Below are 20311 nucleotides of genomic sequence, written 5' to 3'. Positions count from 1 at the left end.
GCAAAATTAAACTAATATGCACGACAGTTTTCATTTTAATTAAAACCCACCCAGGCTCTTGGTACATAACTCACATGGTCTCAAGGCACGCAGCTTGCTAGCTGGGCAGAGCCGTGGAAATCTGTCATCCCAGCATACCAGAAGTTTTGATTAACATGGACAAGGTCCAAGAGATCGGATTCAAGCAGATGTAAATCTAGTTAAGCTTTATGGAGTTCTTTCAATCCTTTTGTTTAGTCTTCATACCTGGACATGTCAAAAGCAAATAAAGAAATAGCTGCGTATGTATACAAATCTACACAGCACCTGTTACTTCACACACAGGCTTATGGAGACATGTCGTGGGTCTGGGGTTTACTGCTTTCAGGTATGTGTAGTTTCCTGAGAAAAAAATAATCTACACATGCATGGGGATGAAGTGTAATGAACAAGCAACATTTGAGAGCAGTATTGTTACTCAAGACATGTGGAAACAAACAAGCCTTAAAGTTTGGCATTCACGACTTACGCGCTCTTATCGTACAGTGCGACCTCGTTCCTCACGATTAATGCGTTCCAGGAACCACACGCGATTAACAAATTCCGCAATAGAGCAACAAACTATTTATCTTATTATTTATGGTAATTTAAACGTTTATGAACCCTCCCCATACTGATATTAAACCACTTCCTATTTGTATTACATTTTCTACACTTTTATCGACTGTTTAAAGCACTTTTATGTCTCACGAAAGTCCGAGACTCACGGAGAGCACTTCTAGATGCCGTCAGCCAATAGAATGCGCGTACTGTATCACGTGACTGCCTACAAAAAATCTGCAAAAGGTGTTGACACGAGCGTTGAATGTGCGAGGGCGCACTGTACTTTACATCCAAATATTCATCCTTACATGTCCCATCCTGTTTCTACCATGTGTGTAGATCTCCATGTTTCTGTTTTCCTTCTCTTGTCTCATATTTGACTCACTACAAATAATTCATCCCAAGTTCACTACATGTATTTAAACTTTCCTAAACCCCCTTTCATTTTTCTATTAAACCCACACATTGCACATTGAAATCTAGCATAAGACATTTCAAATTATTTAGTTTCCTATTAATTTTGAGACACAAATATCAATGCCACATGTAAATGCCACATGTCTGGAAGAGGCGAGGCTATTTACATAAAAATTAAAACTAAGACTATTTGTCCTTTTGCAGGAATATTTTTGTTTGTTGGGATGTAAATATAAGTTGGTGAAGCCCTTTTATCACTGGAAAAACTGACACCCATCAACATCTGGCTTTTGTTTTCAGTGGGAAAGGGTACAGTTTTCTATCACTCCCAAGTCAGATGAGCTGTAGACACAGGTATTTATTGACTCCAGCTCCAGTCAGCAGCGATGCATGAATGACTCTCAGGTGGACACACCAAGTTTTGGCCCCATTGCTTACGGCATTTAAAAATCGTTCATTTGTCTCCTTTGAAACAGTTCAGTATGTTCATCTTTTAAATGGTTTTTTTCAATGTTTGATCTGATTCCTTCATTCGGTATGTCAGTATATCTGATCCTTCATAACCGGACTCAATAGATATTTGCATTTTATTTCAAAGTCAAGTCAAAGTCAAAATACACATTTCACATGTATTTTCTATATTTTAGAATCGCATGCTAAACTTCACTATATAAATTTTTATATACATTTTTGAGTGCAAACTAAATTTAATATTGGGTGCATTAAAACCTGGATTTTCACCTCCAGTAAAATCACAAATTGTCATTTTTACATTTACATTTCATTTATCTGACGAGATATCACAATTTGCAAAGAAGCTGTGAACTTTGGGGAAAGCCTATTTTTACTGTTAACATGTTACGCTAACCTAAGGTAAGGTGATGCCCAGACAGATCAGTGGACTCAATGTTCTGATTCAATTCTTAAACAAACAAAAAAAATAAAAATTCCAAAATCGGTTTTGTTATTCAAACCATCTTTTAAATGCATTTAAACTGGCTGTGATTTTATTTGTGAAAGATGGATGGAGTATGGAGAAACCAACATACCATGATGCAGCAGCCAGTTTAGACAGAAACAACTTCAATGCCAATGACAAGTTAATTTCTTGAATATTCCCCACAAATTCCTTTTCACCTTTCTAAACTAAACAAGTTGTCAGTCAATGTTTCTCTGAAGTTAATCCTTCATGATGCCTGTCATTGTCTTCTACCTTATCTTGTCAGAGCTGATCCAGAACGGCCGTCTGCTGACGCTGCCCCTAGTGGCTGGAGACCTGAACTCTCTGCTGCCGGATGAAGATGGGAGGCATCTTTACGTCGCCATGAAAGATAACCTGCTGTCTATCAGTTTGGATGATATAACGCAGAACCCACGCAAGGTTAGAACTGGAGAACACACAGACACATACTATCTGAGGCAAGTCACAACACAAACATTCACTTGATATACACCACAGGTAAATCACAGCAAACTCAGATAACGCAAGTGTCAGCGCTATGAACAAATTACAGATGATAAAAAGAAGAGCAAAGTCACACCCCTCTGACCGATACCCTTCCTGCTTGCCTTTTAATCTTTAATGACAGTCTCACCAATTTTCTCTGCTTTGTCTCGACTTGCCAGAAACACAACATCTTAACAATGGGGTTAGACCATCTCCCACTATCTCATCCTCACACCTTATTCCAACTGCCTTTGCTCCTAACCTTTCAATGTGGTAAAACATCCTCACTATGTCACAGAGAATTACTTGATGCCCGATATTAGTGGAAATCTGTGGCAAGCTCCTTTGTTCCTTAGCTTTTGTAAATTTCCTAAAAAGGAAAATCACTTAGTGGTATACAGAAATAGCTTCTAGTTAGGCCACAAATTATATTCTGCACATTTTCCACATCTTTACTTTCACCACTCTTCCTTCACATTTGCTGCAGCATGACACCCTCAGAGGATAATTTGCTTTTAGACATAAACAGCTGAGTTATAATGTATTGTAGAGATAGATGACCTGCACTCTACACTGTTAACATTACCAAAGCTACCTGCGTGCAGCCTGGAGATGTGAGGTCCTTTTTTCTGTAATGCATTTATAGATTCCTTATGCCAGTCAGTGCTTTTGAACAACATGGCCATCTAGGGAGGCAGTGGCTCAGTGGTAGAGCAGGCAGTAGAGCGGGTCGTCCAATATTCTGAGATCGGTGGTTTGATTCCCGCTTCCCACCCCCCCCACCCCCTCAAAAAAACAACAAATACCCAGAGCATGAGTGGACAGGAGGCGGTGTTAGCTCACCCTGAGGCGCCCTTGAGCAAGGCGCTGTTCCCCTTTACAAGTTGCTCATTTGGGACGCTCCACAAAGGGGCTGCCTGCCACTCCACCTCCCCTGCATGCCTACAGGCCCCCTTGTGTGTGTGTGCGTGTGCTACAGGGGCCTGTACAAACTAACATGTATGAATGCGTTTCAAGTACTTACTAACAAGAGTTTGCTCTTAATTTCCCTTCGGGGATCAGATGAGTATATAAAATACAAAAAAATTAATGTTGTGGATTAAGTTTTGTGTGTCAACATTTTAAAGAGCAGAATTTTCACATGACTTGACTGTTATGAAGGTTAAACCCAGACTTAGCGGCATGTTAGCGCTTCCCTCTCACGGTTCAGATGGTATCGTCTACATATCCTAATGACACTAAGCTAATATTCATGTTAACATACACACACGCACGCACGCACGCACACACACACACACACACACACACACACACACACACTCACGCACGCACGCACGCACGCACGCACACACACACTCTCTCTCTCTCTCTCTCTCTCTCTCTCTCTCTCTCTCTCTCTCTCTCTCTCTCTCTCTCAGCCATGGTACACAACACTAGTGATGCAAAGCATGCCCAAATGAGTATAAACATCTTTCATACTACTGTCAGCTCTGAGGAAAGATCTATAGCAGGAATTTGGACATCAAATCCAGATGGAAAACCATTTTAACAAATTTGTTTCTATAACTATAACTATTGGTTATAAGGTATATCATTTATGTCTGTCATGTCTAATTTCCTTCTGCAGCTATAATGTGGTGTTCATGCTTTGCAGGGTCACAGCAAGGACACTGACAGTTCTAACTTTTTTGTAACTCTGACCTGCTAGATCAGATCAATGCCCTCATCTGTCAGAGGAACACACAAGCTATCAGAGACCCAAACAGGTAGACGAACAGACAAACAGTCACCCATGCAGGCAGGCACTCAGCCAACTAAAGGATAGATAGTGATGTTCAACCCATAGTTCTCTGCGCTTGCTACACGGCTGTGTATTTGTACATACAGTATTTATAGTCTGTTTATATGGTTCCAGTTTGTGAGCAGTTTTTCTCTGGCGGTATTTAAAATGCTCAGAGTGCCATTCCTTATATTCCTGTTTATTTTCTCTGGTCCTGACATCCAGACTGTCTTATCAGTGCAGTTTGAGTTATTTCTTCTTTTTCGTGTGTTTCTTTTCATCGCTCTAAACACATGTCTGTGTGTAATTCTATTGGCTCCGTAAAACTGGGACAGGGAAACTGACACGCAACCAGTTTACACAGTCCATCCCAGGTTGATGCAGAGTGCCGAATGTGATGCGGTTGCAGTCAGTCACATTTTTGTTTGATTAGGCCAAAACCCCTGTAGGGATTCCCTCTGTGTGAGTCTACAGCTGGAAACCACATTACTGCAAAGGGTCAACAAGGGTTTAAGTCTACGTATGTTTGCGGCTTTTTGCATACAATTCTTTAATCATTCTCACTACTTGTGTCGTTTCCATTTTTTTCCTTTCAGCACAGGCGTTCACTGTATTGTTTCTTATCCTCCTGTTTGGAATGCATGAATCATTTTTCCTTACTCGGACTCACATTCTTGTGCGCTGCATAAGCTGACAGTCAGCACGTCCTTCACAGAGAAGTAAATTTCCATTACCAGTCTTTGCCTCATGAGATTCCTTTACTGGTGGTCCACGTTCCCTTCAGTGTGTGTGGTATGTGGCGATAGGGGTAACATGGTCACCTATCTAATCTGATCATCACTGCTCCACACCGGGCTCTGCGGGAATGACTGTATCAACGAATGACTGGATACCCGGAAGAAATTATTGCCCTGAAACCATCAAACGATCGCCATCTGTCAGTAATTACTTTCACTGTGTTAATATCCACGTGTGGATGAGTCTTAAAAATGCTACTACTAACTCTTCTACTACTACTACTACTAATAATAATAATTTAATTTTAATTTAATTTTTAATTAAATTAAAATTAAATAAATAATAATAGTATAAATAATATAATAATAATAATATATATATACATAAATATATATATATATATATATATATATATATAATAAATAATAATATAAATAATAAATAAATAAATAATAAATAATCACAATGATAATACATAAAAACCCAAAAATGTTCCTCCGTTTTCTGCAGTAATCTGTGCAGCATGTGTGGAATGTAGAAGTAAGTGAGGGCAACTCGGTGTCTGCTTCCCTGTCATCTCTGAGGGGATGACTGACTCAGGGAAATATTTAGATTAGTCATGTTGCGGCCATTTGACACCGAGCTTCACCCTTTCCCTGTCGCTCTCCCTTTTCTATGCCTTATTGTTTGTGGCCCTGTTGGGTTGACATGAAAGCAGCAGAATGTATGTTGTTTAGATTACTTCAGGTCTTTAGTCTGAACATATAAATAGACACATAGTCTTAGACCAAATCTAAACAGGTCCATATTGAAACACTGCAAAAGAATGTTATTGCAAACATTGTCACTCAGGTAGTTTAAGAAGTGGATGAACGCCATCCCATGCCCTCTTAAAACATTCAATCTGTTTGGTCTGCCTTTGATTCACAGCTAGAAAAAAACTTCTTTCCAGGTCAGAATCAGAAACAGTTAAACTGGCCAAAGTGTGTGCACATTCAAAAAATTAAACTCCACTTTTTGCTTGCGAAAGGCTAAAAAAAACAACCCCTGAATGAAATAGGCATGAAGAGACCAGCACCTATGAGGGCTTCTGTACGAGTAAACATTCCAACCACAACACATTAGCTATCATTTATTAACATTAGCCAGAGAGCTACTTTTTTTTTTTTTACATAATAGACACAAAATATTTTCCTTTTCTTTTGGTTTAATAGGTTCTGTCAAATATTTTCACTCATCAGAATAAAAAAAAATGCTTCCTCACCACAATCAGCAGTACTCTTCTGCTGTAATGGACTTTGTGTGTTCAGAGGAATAATAATGTTATGATTAGAAATGAAAGAGCTTCTCTCACAATAGATGATTTGCTACTTTTTGATTTATTGTGCTACTGAATCAATTCAAATATCACAGAAGAAAATATGAATGCTTATGCTCTTAGTGAGGATAAAAGCCACATTTTGTGCACATTTGCCGTAGCTAAAGTCTCAAGAATCACAGCGGGTAGATAATTTAATCATGGTGCCACCGTCACTGCCGCTTTGACAACTTGGCTCATCATCAGGACTCAACAGAGTCGCCAGTTTGTCTTCATTTTCTCCGTCCTGACGCCGCCTCGCAAGAGGTATTAAAATCCTCCCGCCTGCCTTATCATCTTCATCAGTCAGTTTGTTGGATCCCTCTCACTTCCTTGTGAAAACATAATGAATGCCAAAAGCCTTTCATTAGCAATTTAGAGTTCAATAAAGTGTTTTCAGATCTCTTTTTTCCTCACTGTTGGATTTCTCCCCCTCATTCTGCAGTTGTACTGGCCAGCCAGTCCCGACCGTATCCAAGAATGTCTCATGGCTGGGAAGGATCCAGAGGTGACTCAACACACTCTCACACACCCAAACCCACAGGCACACAAACACTTGACTGTCTAAGCAAAGCAACATGTGCCTCAGTAACTACTGTGTGCAACCGCAGAGGAGGGTTGATCCGTATTAAAGCCACTCTGAGATGAAAGTGCATTTACACAAAATCCTACACAGATTCCTCTGTGGGTGGCAGGTCAGCCTTTTCTTTATCCCTTTTCTTCCTGCTGCTTTCATGTTTTGATCACAAGATAACACGTGAAGAGGTCTTCAGCAATAAATCAAGACAGTTACATGACAGATTATGACTTATGGCCATTTTATTCATTTGTGAACAATAGACACAAAACCGCTCAGTTTCTTGTGTGTGTTACATTTAGTTAACAATAAAGCAGAAGCTAAACAGTGAATTTATTGTGCTAAGCTCATTGCTGGAGAGTGTTGTCAATACATCTATTGTTATAGCGTTTCCAATATTTCCTGTTGTGATGGAAAAATTAATTCAATAAAATTATCACAAGACACGCCATCCTCCTTTACTCCTGATCATCTCACTGTTTGCTTTTCTGTGTGCCGTCTAGCTGGAGTGTGCCAACTTCCTGCGGGTCTTGCAGCCTTTCAACCAGACTCACCTGTATGTCTGTGGCACCGGTGCCTTCAACCCTCGATGTGCTTTCATCGCTACCAGCGTCTTCCAACAGGTATGAGGTCACACCGGCTGATGATGTTTAATTCAACAAGGCTTTGTACAGGTAGAAGCTCCACTCTGTAACATGTGTGGGGATGAGAAATGAAAGGATTGATGATTGATAAAATAATTAGTGGCTTCATTTTCAGTGGTCCTGTTCTCCCAGGTATCGATTCATTCCCCATATCAATGCTTTTTGTTTGGTGATCATATCTCATCAGGTTTCAGAGATGTGTACCAATGTTTATATCAACTAACTTGTAGAGAATCAAGTAAATCAAAATTAGTCAAATTAATATTAATCAAGATCTAAATTATTATGATATCAGACTTTGTTTTACATAATGTATTCATGTCTTCCACTGTTTGCGCTGATTTTCCCTATAAGTGCCCTTTTGTTTTTCTGTTATTTCATCTGCAACACAGTAAACAAATCTATCTTCTTAACTAGCTCGTCTGGAAGCAAAAGTCAAGCATTTTCAGACAAGTGCTTAAGTGATGTAAAAAAACACATTTTAATTTGATGATAAAACACATAAAATTACACTTTTTCCATGGTGGAAGCAGTCCTGCTCCCTCCAAACAATCCTCACAGACCTATCAGCATCTGTCAGCAGCGGAGTTATTGCTTTCATATCAGCCAGGTTCACTCTGCATTCTGTCTGGAACATACATGCTGCTCCTTTTGTCAGAGTGTTTGCACCTCAGGAGACACTAGATTTTAATTTGACACTTTTATGACGGTGAAGAAACTTTAATATAAATAAGAAAAGTACTACAAACAGACATGAATGCCACTTTTGCAAGTTTTATAGTGAAAATGTATGAAAGCATTAAACTAAAAGGATTGGTCTGTTTGCTCAGTATCTAATTCTTCTTGTTCCTTCACGTCCAGTTGATCTTGTCCTCCTTTGTCGAACTGACAGTTTTTATTTCCTTTCCAGTCTGAGCACCAGCATCTCCCCTACAGCCAGACAGAGAGTGGGAAAGGGAAATGTCCCTACGATCCATTCCAGAAAACTGCCTCCACTGTAGTTGGTAAGTTCTGTTAGTCACATGTTTTAATATGAAACCTGAGAATATCTTGTAATAAACCTAAATATTCAACCATATCAAGCATTAAGTTCAAAATGTCTGGAGATTTTCATTTCTCCAGGTGATGGTAGATCTCTCTTTGAATAAAGTCAAGTGGATTTGACTATGAGTCCAGTTGACTTTACTCAACAGAGATTTAGTTAAAAAACATTCTCTTTAGCTAAGAATAGCCAAACCCGGTGTCGCTCTATGCAGATGGAGAGCTGTACGCTGGGATCACCTCAGACTTCATGAGTCGGGACTCGGCCTTTTTCCGAAGTCTCGGCAGCCGTCATGTCATCCGCACTGAGCAGTACGACTCCATCTGGCTGCAGGGTAAGAACAGAGAAATTCACTGAGTAGCAAGTGTAAAAACACAAACTCCACATGTTAGATAAAGGACCAACCCTCAGGGTCAGGGGCCTCACTAGACGTGTGTACACGCTGCAGGAGCCTCTTGAGGAGCCAGTAAAGACTGGACCTTTTGTCTACTATTACCATCGATCCCAGGACTCTTAGTGATTGCCATGTTCATGACTTTCATCTGTGTTGTTTAGAACTGAAATAGACTTACAGTGCAGCTTGTTGTTTATCACATATTATACAGTAGTAAATAAATCATCACCACTACAGCAGATACTTCAGTGTGCATTTATTCTGTTTCCCGTGTGTCTGTTGGTCATTTGACGGTTTGTAGGTCATTTGACGGATATACGTGAATAAATTCCACATACATCTCTCTCTTCACTTCTTGCTTTGTAAACTGATTATTCTGAACTATAGTAAACTGTATATCTTTGGCTCCAAATCACAATCTCTGACTTTATCTCAGGCATGTCAAGTTTTCATCATATCGGTCCAGCGTTCAATGTCTGCTGCTGATAAAAACAAGATACATGTCGACTCTTTCTCCTGCTTGTTGTGCTTTCATCGTCCCTCTCCTCTATCTGCATTCCATGTGCATCGTTTCCCCCGAGGTGGATTGATTGGAGGTTGATTTAAAATATACCTGTCCTCTTCCTGTCAGATGCCCAGTTTGTGCAGGTATCGCCGCTGTCTGAAACTGATAACCCAGAGGACGATAAGGTCTACGTGTTCTTCACTGAGCGTGCTCAAGAAGCAGAGGGGGCCGCCGGCAAGGTGCTTTACTCCAGAGTGGCACGAGTCTGCAAGGTATGAGCGTTAGGGCACGGTGGAGATGGGGTCTGTCTGCATGCCCTCCCTTATCACCAGCTCTACATGTGCAACTGTAGTTGATGTAAACACAAGTGTGCCTGATAAGCTACATACGCGCCGCTCACTTGTGTGTTTGTGTTACCGTGTTTGTGTCTGCTTCTGCTGAGGTGTGTGATTATGTAAAAGTCAACTACATGTAATTTGATGTTCCTCCTGGCTGGTATAGAGATGCTTCCTGGAGGCTGTTTATAGGGGACTGTTTATGTTTGTCAGTATCAGTGTCTTTGGCTCTGCTGCGATACACAGATGAATGCTTGTGCTATATTCCTCTCCTTTGATACGAGGAAACACATCTGGGTGTTGTTGTTTGCTTATGTCTTCACCTCTGTTGGAAACACATTTTAGAACTGGAATGATTAACTAAACGGTTTGGTAATTGACACACTATTTGGATGATTGATTCTGATTTTATGTAAAAATGTCAAAGATTCAATGGTTTTGTTACAAAATTATCCCATAAAGAGTTTTATACTACACTTGCTTTGGGCTGGTGCTACAAGATAGATGAAGATGTGACTTTGGAGGACAGTATATGATAATAAACCTGCATGGAATGTTTCTGTTTCTTCCTGTGTAGAATGACATAGGAGGTCAGAGGAGTTTAGTCAACAAGTGGAGCACCTTCCAGAAGGCTCGTATGGTGTGTTCTGTCCCAGGACCGGACGGTTTACAGACACACTTTGATCAGCTTCGTGAGTACTTCCAAACAACATCATCTGACAGTCAGATTACATGCACATGAAAAGTAATCACGAGTTAAACTGACTGAAGGAAAACAAACAAGACACAGAGTTAAGACATTTCTTTATTATTTTGTCATTTTCATGAACAATTTACCCTCAGATGAATGCTGGTGACACACGAAACTTCACAGAACCTCAGAAGTGCTCATCCAGCACTGCACTGTTTGTGTGTGTGTGTGTGTGTTTGTGTGTCTGTGTGTGTACGATGTACAGGCATAGCGCTAGTTCCACTGTTACCACGGCGATCGACAGCCCTGTTGCTCACCTTGGTCTTCATGCCTCAGCTTTTGTAACCACGGCAACTGGCCTCAACATTTGGCTCCTGTGGTTTATTCATTATGAGGAACTCATGCCAGTGTCTTTGGCTTGGCTCTGTGTGCTTTCTCAGAAGCTGTTCTATATTAGCGTGACAAAAGCACTAATACGGAAGCACAACTTGTGGGTTTTTCTGTGTTTTCCAGCACCATACTCGGGGCTTTGAGAACTTTCACTCACATCGGTAGCAAAAATCCATCACCGGTAGTGTATGACTGACATCAGCTGCTGTCAGTGTTGGAAGAACCTGTACCCACACAGAGTGGACTTCAGTTACACAGGGCTGGGAATTACACGAGTTTACCAAACATCCCTTCATGTTCATTTGAGATGGAGCTAAATTAAATTTAGGTGTCAAACATGCAGATGAACAATATCAGTTAGAGTAAACTACAACTGAAGAACATTAACTATCCTGAAGTGCTGAACGATACTGCATTGAAGGAGGAGTGAATCAGTTTTGGACACTTCCCTGGACGGTTTTGAGAAGCGGTTGAATCAGTCAACCCTGAGAGATACCAGAAGTTTATCTAAATGGATCTGCAAACGTTGACATCAGGGCACTTTTTGTTAGCATTGGTACTGATGATGAAAAAATCTTTGAATGATCCTATGATGATGTCTGTTCCTTTTAAGGGAACCCAAACATTTGTGATCTCTGGCTGAACTAAAACACTTTTAATGAAAAACCTTTTCTAACAACCAACAAGTTCGGTTCTCTGTGCTTCCAGCCTTCTTTCAAGTCAGCTCTCCCCCTCCACCTTTGGTTTCCAAGTGGGGTTCCCAGGTTTAGGAGAATGGGCGTCAACATCCTTAAATACTCATAAAAGGACAGCTGGCAGACGAAGGTTTTGATGCATCGGCCTGTGATTCATGAGTCAACAGATTACCGCTGCATCGCTCCTCTTTGAAACACCTCAAATACTCCTTGATCCCCATTCAACTCAGTGTGGGCAAGTGATCCAAAAATAGCAAGAGTAAAGAGATCCAGACTGTAAGATGTGGAAGATGGAAAGTTTTTAATGTTCTCAAATTAAGTCTAGTTAGAATGAAGCATTGATTCATGTTTTTACGTAGGGGGACACTTAGATACGCCATAAAACAGCAACAGAGAGAGAGAGAGAGAGAGAGAGAGAGAGAGAGAGAGAGAGAGAGAGAGAGAGAGAGAGAGAGAGTGTGTGTGTGTGTGTGTGTGTGTCTGTGTGTGTGTCTGTGTATGAAAACAGCACACTCCAGAATCACCACAGATGTGAATCAAACCCATATCCTTGAATTAGGAGGCCATCATCATCATCATCATCATTGTGAAAAATAATATAAAAGCCTAATTTTGGATTTAACAGCGACAGTAATTCACATTATACCCTTAAAATAGATGAATATATCACAAAAGTATGTGATATCCATCCATCCATCCATTCTCTTCCGCTTATCCGGGGTCGGGTCGCGGGGGCAGCAGCTTAAGCAGGGAAGCCCAGACTTCCCTCTCCCTAGCCACTTCATCCAGCTCCTCCGGGAGAATCCCAAGGCGTTCCCAGGCCAGCCGGGAGACATAGTCTCTCCAGCGTGTCCTGGGTCGTCCCCGGGGCCTCCTCCCGGTAGGACGTGCCCGGAACACCTCACCAGGGAGGCGTCCAGGAGGCATCCTAACCAGATGCCCGAGCCACCTCATCTGGCTCCTCTCGATGCGGAGGAGCAGCGGCTCGACTCTGAGTCCCTCCCGGATGGCCGAACTCCTCACCCTATCTCTAAGGGAGAGTCCGGACACCCTACGGAGGAAACTCATTTCGGCCGCTTGTATCCGGGATCTCGTTCTTTCGGTCACGACCCATAGCTCGTGACCATAGGTGAGGGTAGGAACGTAGATCGACCGGTAAATCGAGAGCTTTGCCTTTCGGCTCAGCTCCTTCTTCACCACGACAGACCGATACAGAGTCCGCATCACTGCAGACGCTGCACCGATCCGCCTGTCGATTTCCCGTTCCATTGTACCCTCACTCGTGAACGAGACCCCAAGATACTTGAACTCCTCCACTTGGGGCAGGATCTCATCCCCAACCTGGAGAGGGCACTCCACCCTTTTCCGACTGAGGACCATGGTCTCAGATTTGGAGGTGCTGATTCTCATCCCAACCGCTTCACACTCGGCTGCGAACCGTTCCAGTGAGAGTTGGAGATCACGGCTTGATGAAGCCAACAGCACCACGTCGTCTGCAAAAAGCAGAGACGCGATACTGAGGCCACCAAACCGAACACCCTCAACGCCTTGGCTGCGCCTAGAAATTCTGTCCATAAAAGTTATGAACAGAATCGGTGACAAAGGGCAGCCTTGGCGGAGTCCAACCCTCACTGGAAACGAATCCGACTTACTGCCGGCAACGCGGACCAAACTCTGACATTGGTCGTACAGGGACCGAACAGCCCTTATCAAGGGGTCCGGTACCCCATACTCCCGAAGCACCCCCCACAGAACCCCCCGAGGAACACGGTCGAACGCCTTCTCCAAGTCCACAAAACACATGTAGACTGGTTGGGCGAACTCCCATGCCCCCTCGAGGACCCTGCGGAGGGTGTAGAGCTGGTCCACTGTTCCACGGCCAGGACGAAAACCACACTGCTCCTCCTGAATCCGAGATTCGACTTCCCGACGGACCCTCCTCTCCAGAACCCCTGAATAGACCTTACCAGGGAGGCTGAGGAGTGTGATGCCCCTGTAGTTGGAGCACACCCTCCTGTCCCCCTTCTTAAAAAGGGGGACCACCACCCCAGTCTGCCAATCCAGAGGCACTGTCCCCGAAGTCCACGCGATGCTGCAGAGGCGTGTCAACCAGGACAGCCCCACAACATCCAGAGCCTTTAGGAACTCCGGGCGGATCTCATCCACCCCCGGGGCCCTGCCGCCGAGGAGCTTTTTAACTACCTCGGTGACCTCAACCCCAGAGATAGGAGAGCCCGCCTCAGAGAACCCAGACTCTGCTTCCTCATGGGAAGGCGTGTCTGCGGGATTGAGGAGGTCTTCGAAGTATTCTCCCCACCGAGTCACAACGTCCCGAGCTGAGATCAGCAGCTCCCCATCCCCACTATATACAGTGTGGATGCTGCACTGCTTCCCCCTCCCGAGACGCCTGATGGTGGACCAGAATCTCTTCGAAGCCGTCTTGAAGTCGTCCTCCAAGGCCTCACCGAACTCCTCCCACGCCCGGGTTTTTGCCTCAGCAACCACCAAAGCCGCATTCCGCTTGGCCTGCCGGTACCTATCAGCTGCTTCAGGAGTCCCCCAGGCCAAAAAGGCCCGATAGGACTCCTTCTTCAGCTTGACGGCATCCCTTACCGCTGATGTCCACCAACGGGTTCTGGGGTTGCCGCCACGACAGGCACCGACCACCTTACGGCCGCAGCTGCGGTCGGCCGCCTCGACAATGGAGGCGCGGAACATGGTCCACTCAGACTCAATGTCCCCCGCCTCCCCCGGAACGTGAGTGAAGTTCTGCCGGAGGTGGGAGTTGAAACTCCTTCTGACAGGGGATTCCGCCAGGCGTTCCCAGCAGACCCTCACAATACGTTTGGGTCTGCCAGGTCGGACCGGCATCTTCCCCCACCATCGGAGCCAACACACCACCAGGTGGTGATCGGTTGACAGCTCCGCCCCTCTCTTCACCCGAGTGTCCAAGACATGCGGCCGCAAGTCCGATGACACGACCACAAAGTCGATCATCGAACTGCGGCCTAGGGTGTCCTGGTGCCAAGTGCACATATGGACACCCTTATGTCTGAACATGGTGTTCGTTATGGACAGTCCGTGACAAGCACAGAAGTCCAACAACTGAACACCGCTCGGGTTCTGATCGGGGGGGCCGTTCCTCCCAATCACACCCTTCCAGGTCTCACTGTCATTGCCCACGTGAGCATTGAAGTCCCCCAGCAGAACGATGGAGTCCCCAGTGGGAGCGCTCTCCAGCACCCCCTCCAAGGACTCCAAAAAGGGTGGATACTCTGAACTGCTGTTTGGTGCATACGCACAAACAACAGTCAGGACCCGGCCCCCCACCCGAAGGCGGAGGGAGGCTACCCTCTCGTCCACCGGGTTGAACCCCAATGTATAGGCACCAAGCCGGGGGGCTATAAGTATACCCACACCTGCTCGGCGTCTCTCACCATGGGCAACTCCAGAGTGGAAGAGAGTCCAACCCCTCTGGAGAGGACTGGTACCAGAGCCCAAACTGTGTGTGGAGGTGAGCCCGACTATATCTAGTCGGAACTTCTCAACCTCACACACCAGCTCAGGCTCCTTCCCTGCCAGAGAGGTGACATTCCACGTCCCAAGAGCCAGCTTCTGTAGCCGGGGATCGGATCGCCAAGGTCCCTGCCTTCGGCCACCGCCCAGCTCACAATGCACCCGACCCCTATGGCCCCTCCCACAGGTGGTGAGCCCATGGGAAGAGGGACCCACGTTGTCCTTTCGGGCTGCGCCCGACCGGGCCCCATGGGTGCAGGCCCGGCCACCAGGCGCTCGCCTTCGAGCCCCACCTCCAGGCCTGGCTCCAGAGGGGGGCCCCGGTGACCCGCATCCGGGCAAGGGAAAACGTGTGTCAGTGTTTTTTGTCATCATATGGGGTCTTTGAGCAGTACTTTGTCTGGTCCCTCACCTAGGACCTGTTTGCCATGGGTGACCCTACCAGGGGCAGAAAGCCCCAGACAACTTAGCTCCTAGGATCATTGGGACACACAAACCCCTCCACCACGATAAGGTGACCACTCAAGGAAGGGGTATGTGATATCATCTAAGTAAATTTGGTCATCAGTTAACCTTCAGTAAACAGCTGATGGGATTTCAACCATCCTCTTTTGTGTTCTGGTGTCATTTTGCTTGTGCTGCCAGCCTCCACATGGCAGTCAAAGCCAAACGTGATTACTTGTGACAGTAGCTTACCCATCAGGCCACTGACACTTCAGCTGCATCATTTAAGACGCGCAAATAGCAGATGGAATGTTTCCTGAGGACTCCAAACGACTCCTCTGTTTGCACACAGAGACATGGTTAGAGTGAAGTTCACACACATTAAATTACAGCTGTGATATAGTCTGATCTTTACACAAACACGCAACATTAAAAGGCATTTAACACACACACACATGTAGTTGGCACTTGAGCTGTTACACACATAATCAAGCCTCAGCTTGTCTGTGTACACAAGACCGTTCCGACTTGTAGAGAACATAAACATTTCTACCCAACATTTTTACACATCTGATAAGGGCTGTCCATTTGTTTGTGAACACACTTCAACACGTGCACGCACACACACACACACACACACACACACACACACACACACACACACACACACACACACACACACACACACACACACACACACACACACACACACACACACACACACACACACACACACACACACACACACACACACAAAACCACAAAAGCATATACAGGAGATTAACCCATCAGGTTAAGAATGCTGTCAGTGTTTTGTTTATGCCGTGCTCCACCACACAGAAACACTACAAATCCCATTAATCCCTGACTGTCTGCGGGTCCTTCATGGTAGCAGAGCAGCGGCTCCCACCTGGCTGTGTGTGTGTGTGTGTGTGTGTGTTTGGATTCAGCTCCTGTTGGCTGTGACCCTGTTGCTGTTCTTACAGGTCAAAAGAATTCTTCCTGATGTGGGGTAAATCCATCTTTAACAGCACCAGTAACATGTTAGTTGTCACAACAAGAGGGGAAACAACAATAGAGTCATGACAAGTTTTATTGCTTAAAGTAATTTTTCAAAGGGAGTGGGCAGGTTCCGACCCACCTTAGCCCCATGTCAGCTGAGATGGGCTCCAGCCCCACCACATGTTCGGCAAGATAAACAAGCTAATTTTAAATAAGAATGGTGACAGTCAGGACTACAGGAGATTTTTATTGAAAAGTAATAATTTATGGGAATCCATAAGCAACAAATGTAAGTTTTCCAATAATGAATTCGTGAAGATCTTGTTGTTCAATGACTAGTCTAGTTTCTGTAACTCTCTATTGCTCAGTCAACGTTTGTGTATCATTTCTGGGGAGACATTTAAGGCGTTTTGGAAGTTGGACATTTCAGGCTATTTTTCTCTGCTTTGATGCCCTTTGAAATAACTCACTAAAAGAGATGGATCAGAGTGTTCAAAAATGAGAGTGGAGGTGCAGCAAAGAAATGTTGCTATTTATTAACTGCTGACTTTTTCTCCACAGTTACAATTTGGTTATCATCAAAAAAACTAACATGAAATGAAAATACAGAATATTTACACAGGACTGATGCCTTAATTGAGCCTTTTTTTATCCACTATACCCAGGCTACCAGGAGGATAAAAGGAAGAGGAAAATAAAGGTAAAGCTAGAGGGATTAGAGTGAGAGGGAGATGACAAGATGTAGGACATAGAAATAGGGTAGAGGTCATAGGAGACGAAAGAAGGAGGAGATGTAAAAGGAGATAAATGCAAGACAGCAAAAAAATTCAGAAGTAGAGAAATGCTATTAAATTACCCCAAAAATGAGAGAGACAGTGGAGGGGGGGAGCTGAGTTGTAAGAGGGCACGACTGGAAATACATTTCTCTAAGTGACGGAAAGATATGGACAAAATCAGAGAATGGGATGAATGGTAAAGAGAGGAAGAGAGTGGAAGAGTGAGAAAGCATTAACAGAAAAAAATCAACAGGCCTGAAAATCACACAAAGAAGTCATCGTGTCCACTGTTCAGATGTAAAGATAAACAAGACGGGTGACCTCAGTAGAAATATCAATGCTTAAGCTGATAAACAGTTCTGAAAGTAATAACAGCACTTAGTATTAAAAGAGTATAACTACTAATTCATATGAAATTCATCGCAGAAAGTGAGAAGGACAACGTGAGGGGAGAGAAGGTGACCTTTATGTGCAATGATAAACTAGACAAAGAAAACGCCCAGACGGAGGCATTTTTCCTCGAAGGACATGAAGGGCATGAGCGAGGTGAAATGAAGCTGAAAGGGTGAGAGGGATGATGGGACGGACAAAGAGAAGGAACGGAATGGGGTTAATAGGGAACCATAGAGCTGGTAGGTAAGTGGAGGGAGACATTACATTTAGAAAGAGATGGACGTTGAGTTTAAGGCAGATTTTGAAATGCATTTACAATGTTGAGAAGATTACAGTGTTCTTTAATTCAGCATGATGTAATTGATTGGTTATTTTCTGCAAAGACAAATATCAGTCAGTAAAATTCACTATCTTAGGAGAGGAGGTATCCTTCAAGTGAAGATCATAGACGTAAATGTTCAAACTGAGAGCCACATCAAGATGGGAATAAAAAATATGTCATGGAGAAAAAAGAGGTGTAGTGCCTGAAGAAATCAGGCTAATTGCTGAAGGGGTTAAAGACCCAGACAAGCTGATGGTGGGGCTATAATGGGTGAATTAGTGTAAGTGTAGAGGAAGAAAGAACGACAGGGAGAGTGGTTAAAAGGATGACAATGAAGTGGAGGAACAAGGGGGCTGGAAATCGGTGTGCTGGATGGCTGTAGAGGGAGGGAGGGCTAGAGAATATGTGAAAAATGAGGAGGATAGGGGTGTTTGCCTGGAGGGGGGCTACAGCCAGACAGTCCTGGGGAGGAGGAGGAGGAGGAGGAGCAGGAGGAGGAGGAGGAAGATAGGGGCTGTGGCTGCAGGTCTGCGGGCTAGACAACACTATCTGCCCTCAGGGGAGCACAACCACTTTTGTTTAGAGAAGAGGACACAAGAACAGCAGTCTGGAGAAAATGGACCAGACAGACAGATGGACCAGGAGATAGAGAGCGAGAGTGGGAGGGAGGGAAGGAGGGAAGGAGGGAGTGAGATGGGGAGGGTGGGGAGAGGAGAAACAAAGAAAAAGAGACACCCAGGAGGATCCTGGGACATCCAGGTGGATTGGAGCGAAAGAAGGCTGATGGGAGGGGAGGCACCTGATGAATAGATTAAGACGCACAAAGAAATGGAGAGAAGACAATTCAGGGGAGGACAAAGAAAAGCAGCTCAGAATGAGGAATGTCTCTCAGCAGAAGGTGGTGGCCAGCTGTCTGACAGTGAAGAGGAAGAAGATGTGCATTAAAAGATTAAGAGGGAGAAATGAAAACAATACTTGATGATGTGTTCCAAAACTACAACAGGGTTTCAAATATTTTATAAATGCAAAGTAGAAAATAATCAGACATCCACGTTGACTCACCTGGATAGATCATTTTGTAGGAAATTTTTTCTGCTTTCATTGTCTGTGATGAATGAATGTTTGTTTTTCTTTCCCTCCCTTGTTAATGATTAATGACACTTGAAGTTTCTGCACTTTAATGAATCAGACAGAGGAGAGCTGCAGCGCGAGTGAACGTCACACAATCTGACACCATTCAAACGTGTCACGCAGTGATAAGTGTGAATCCTTGCCAAGCGGAGCTCTAAATAATTGAGATGTGATTAAAAAAGAGGTGTTTTAACCTCTCTGCATGTTCCAAAGTTTTTCCAGGTTTTCACGATAAAGCACTGAGCGACATTGGGCTGCGAGTTTTTAATCAAACGCTGGTGGTTCTCCTTGAATATTAGACTGAGAATCTTTACTTTTACAAGCTGTGTGAATCTATTCTGTCTTGTGTCACTTCATCAACAATGAATGAAGATTTAAGGGCTGGAGAGAGTTCGACAAGGTTGTTTGCTATACTAGCTACTATTGGCCAGCGGCTAGTGGGCCTCTGAGTGAGATGGCTGCTCTGCCTTGTTTAACACTGAAATTATCAAATCGTTTATTTGAGCAAATCACATAAACGACCAAAATTTGTCACTGATGGAAACATTTGAGAGTTTTCATCAATCATATTAATACATCATGGAGGAAAGAAACAAATAAATTACGTAAAATTATAAAAGGTACAAGTGGTGCATTTAAAGCTGTGGTGATTCATTGATGAACTGACACTGAGGAACTCCAGTCATTACAGAACTGTTAGTCTCATTGTGATAGCGTGCTGCAGACCTCGGCGGTTCTATGCCGTTTTTTTGGTCATCATAGCCTGTGGTTGGCGAACAACTTCAAGGTGAGGAATGAGAATGATGAGAGGAGGATTAATCACAACTGATATTGGCACCAACAGGAAATGGATTACAGGTGTGATAATGTTGATTTCCTCTCAGGGTCCATTAGAATGATAAATGTTTAAATCCACATGAAATCTGAAAAGCATCAGTGGTGCATTGCAGCAACCAGTGGGCCAATGTCTGCATTGTTGGCTCACAGCACCAGAATTTCTCAACAGTCAGCATTGAGACCTTTTTTCGTCTCTGCCAGAAACACAAAAATCTGCTATGCAGGTTGTCTACATGATGAGCAGAGACCCTTCAGATGAAATGATGGTATCAGGAAATCTCTTTTCAACTAGTGAT

At 43.9% G+C, this 20311-nt stretch overlaps 1 protein-coding gene across 1 annotated transcript in view; it reads left to right on the top strand.

Moving 5' to 3' along the window:
* Positions 1–20311, top strand: part of sema3h (sema domain, immunoglobulin domain (Ig), short basic domain, secreted, (semaphorin) 3H) — a 53920-nt gene that overhangs the window by 19509 nt on the left and 14100 nt on the right. Inside the window, exons 2-8 of the mRNA XM_068334629.1 lie at positions 2226–2380; positions 6767–6829; positions 7402–7521; positions 8453–8546; positions 8799–8918; positions 9610–9755; positions 10396–10510. Of these exons, the coding sequence (XP_068190730.1) occupies positions 2226–2380; positions 6767–6829; positions 7402–7521; positions 8453–8546; positions 8799–8918; positions 9610–9755; positions 10396–10510 (813 nt within the window). The remainder of the gene's footprint in view (positions 1–2225; positions 2381–6766; positions 6830–7401; positions 7522–8452; positions 8547–8798; positions 8919–9609; positions 9756–10395; positions 10511–20311) is intronic.

Source organism: Antennarius striatus, chromosome 2, assembly GCF_040054535.1.
Source record: "Antennarius striatus isolate MH-2024 chromosome 2, ASM4005453v1, whole genome shotgun sequence".
NCBI lineage: Eukaryota > Metazoa > Chordata > Actinopteri > Lophiiformes > Antennariidae > Antennarius > Antennarius striatus.
Note: the sequence above shows the minus strand (reverse complement) of the source record. Positions and strands in the feature narration are given on the sequence as shown.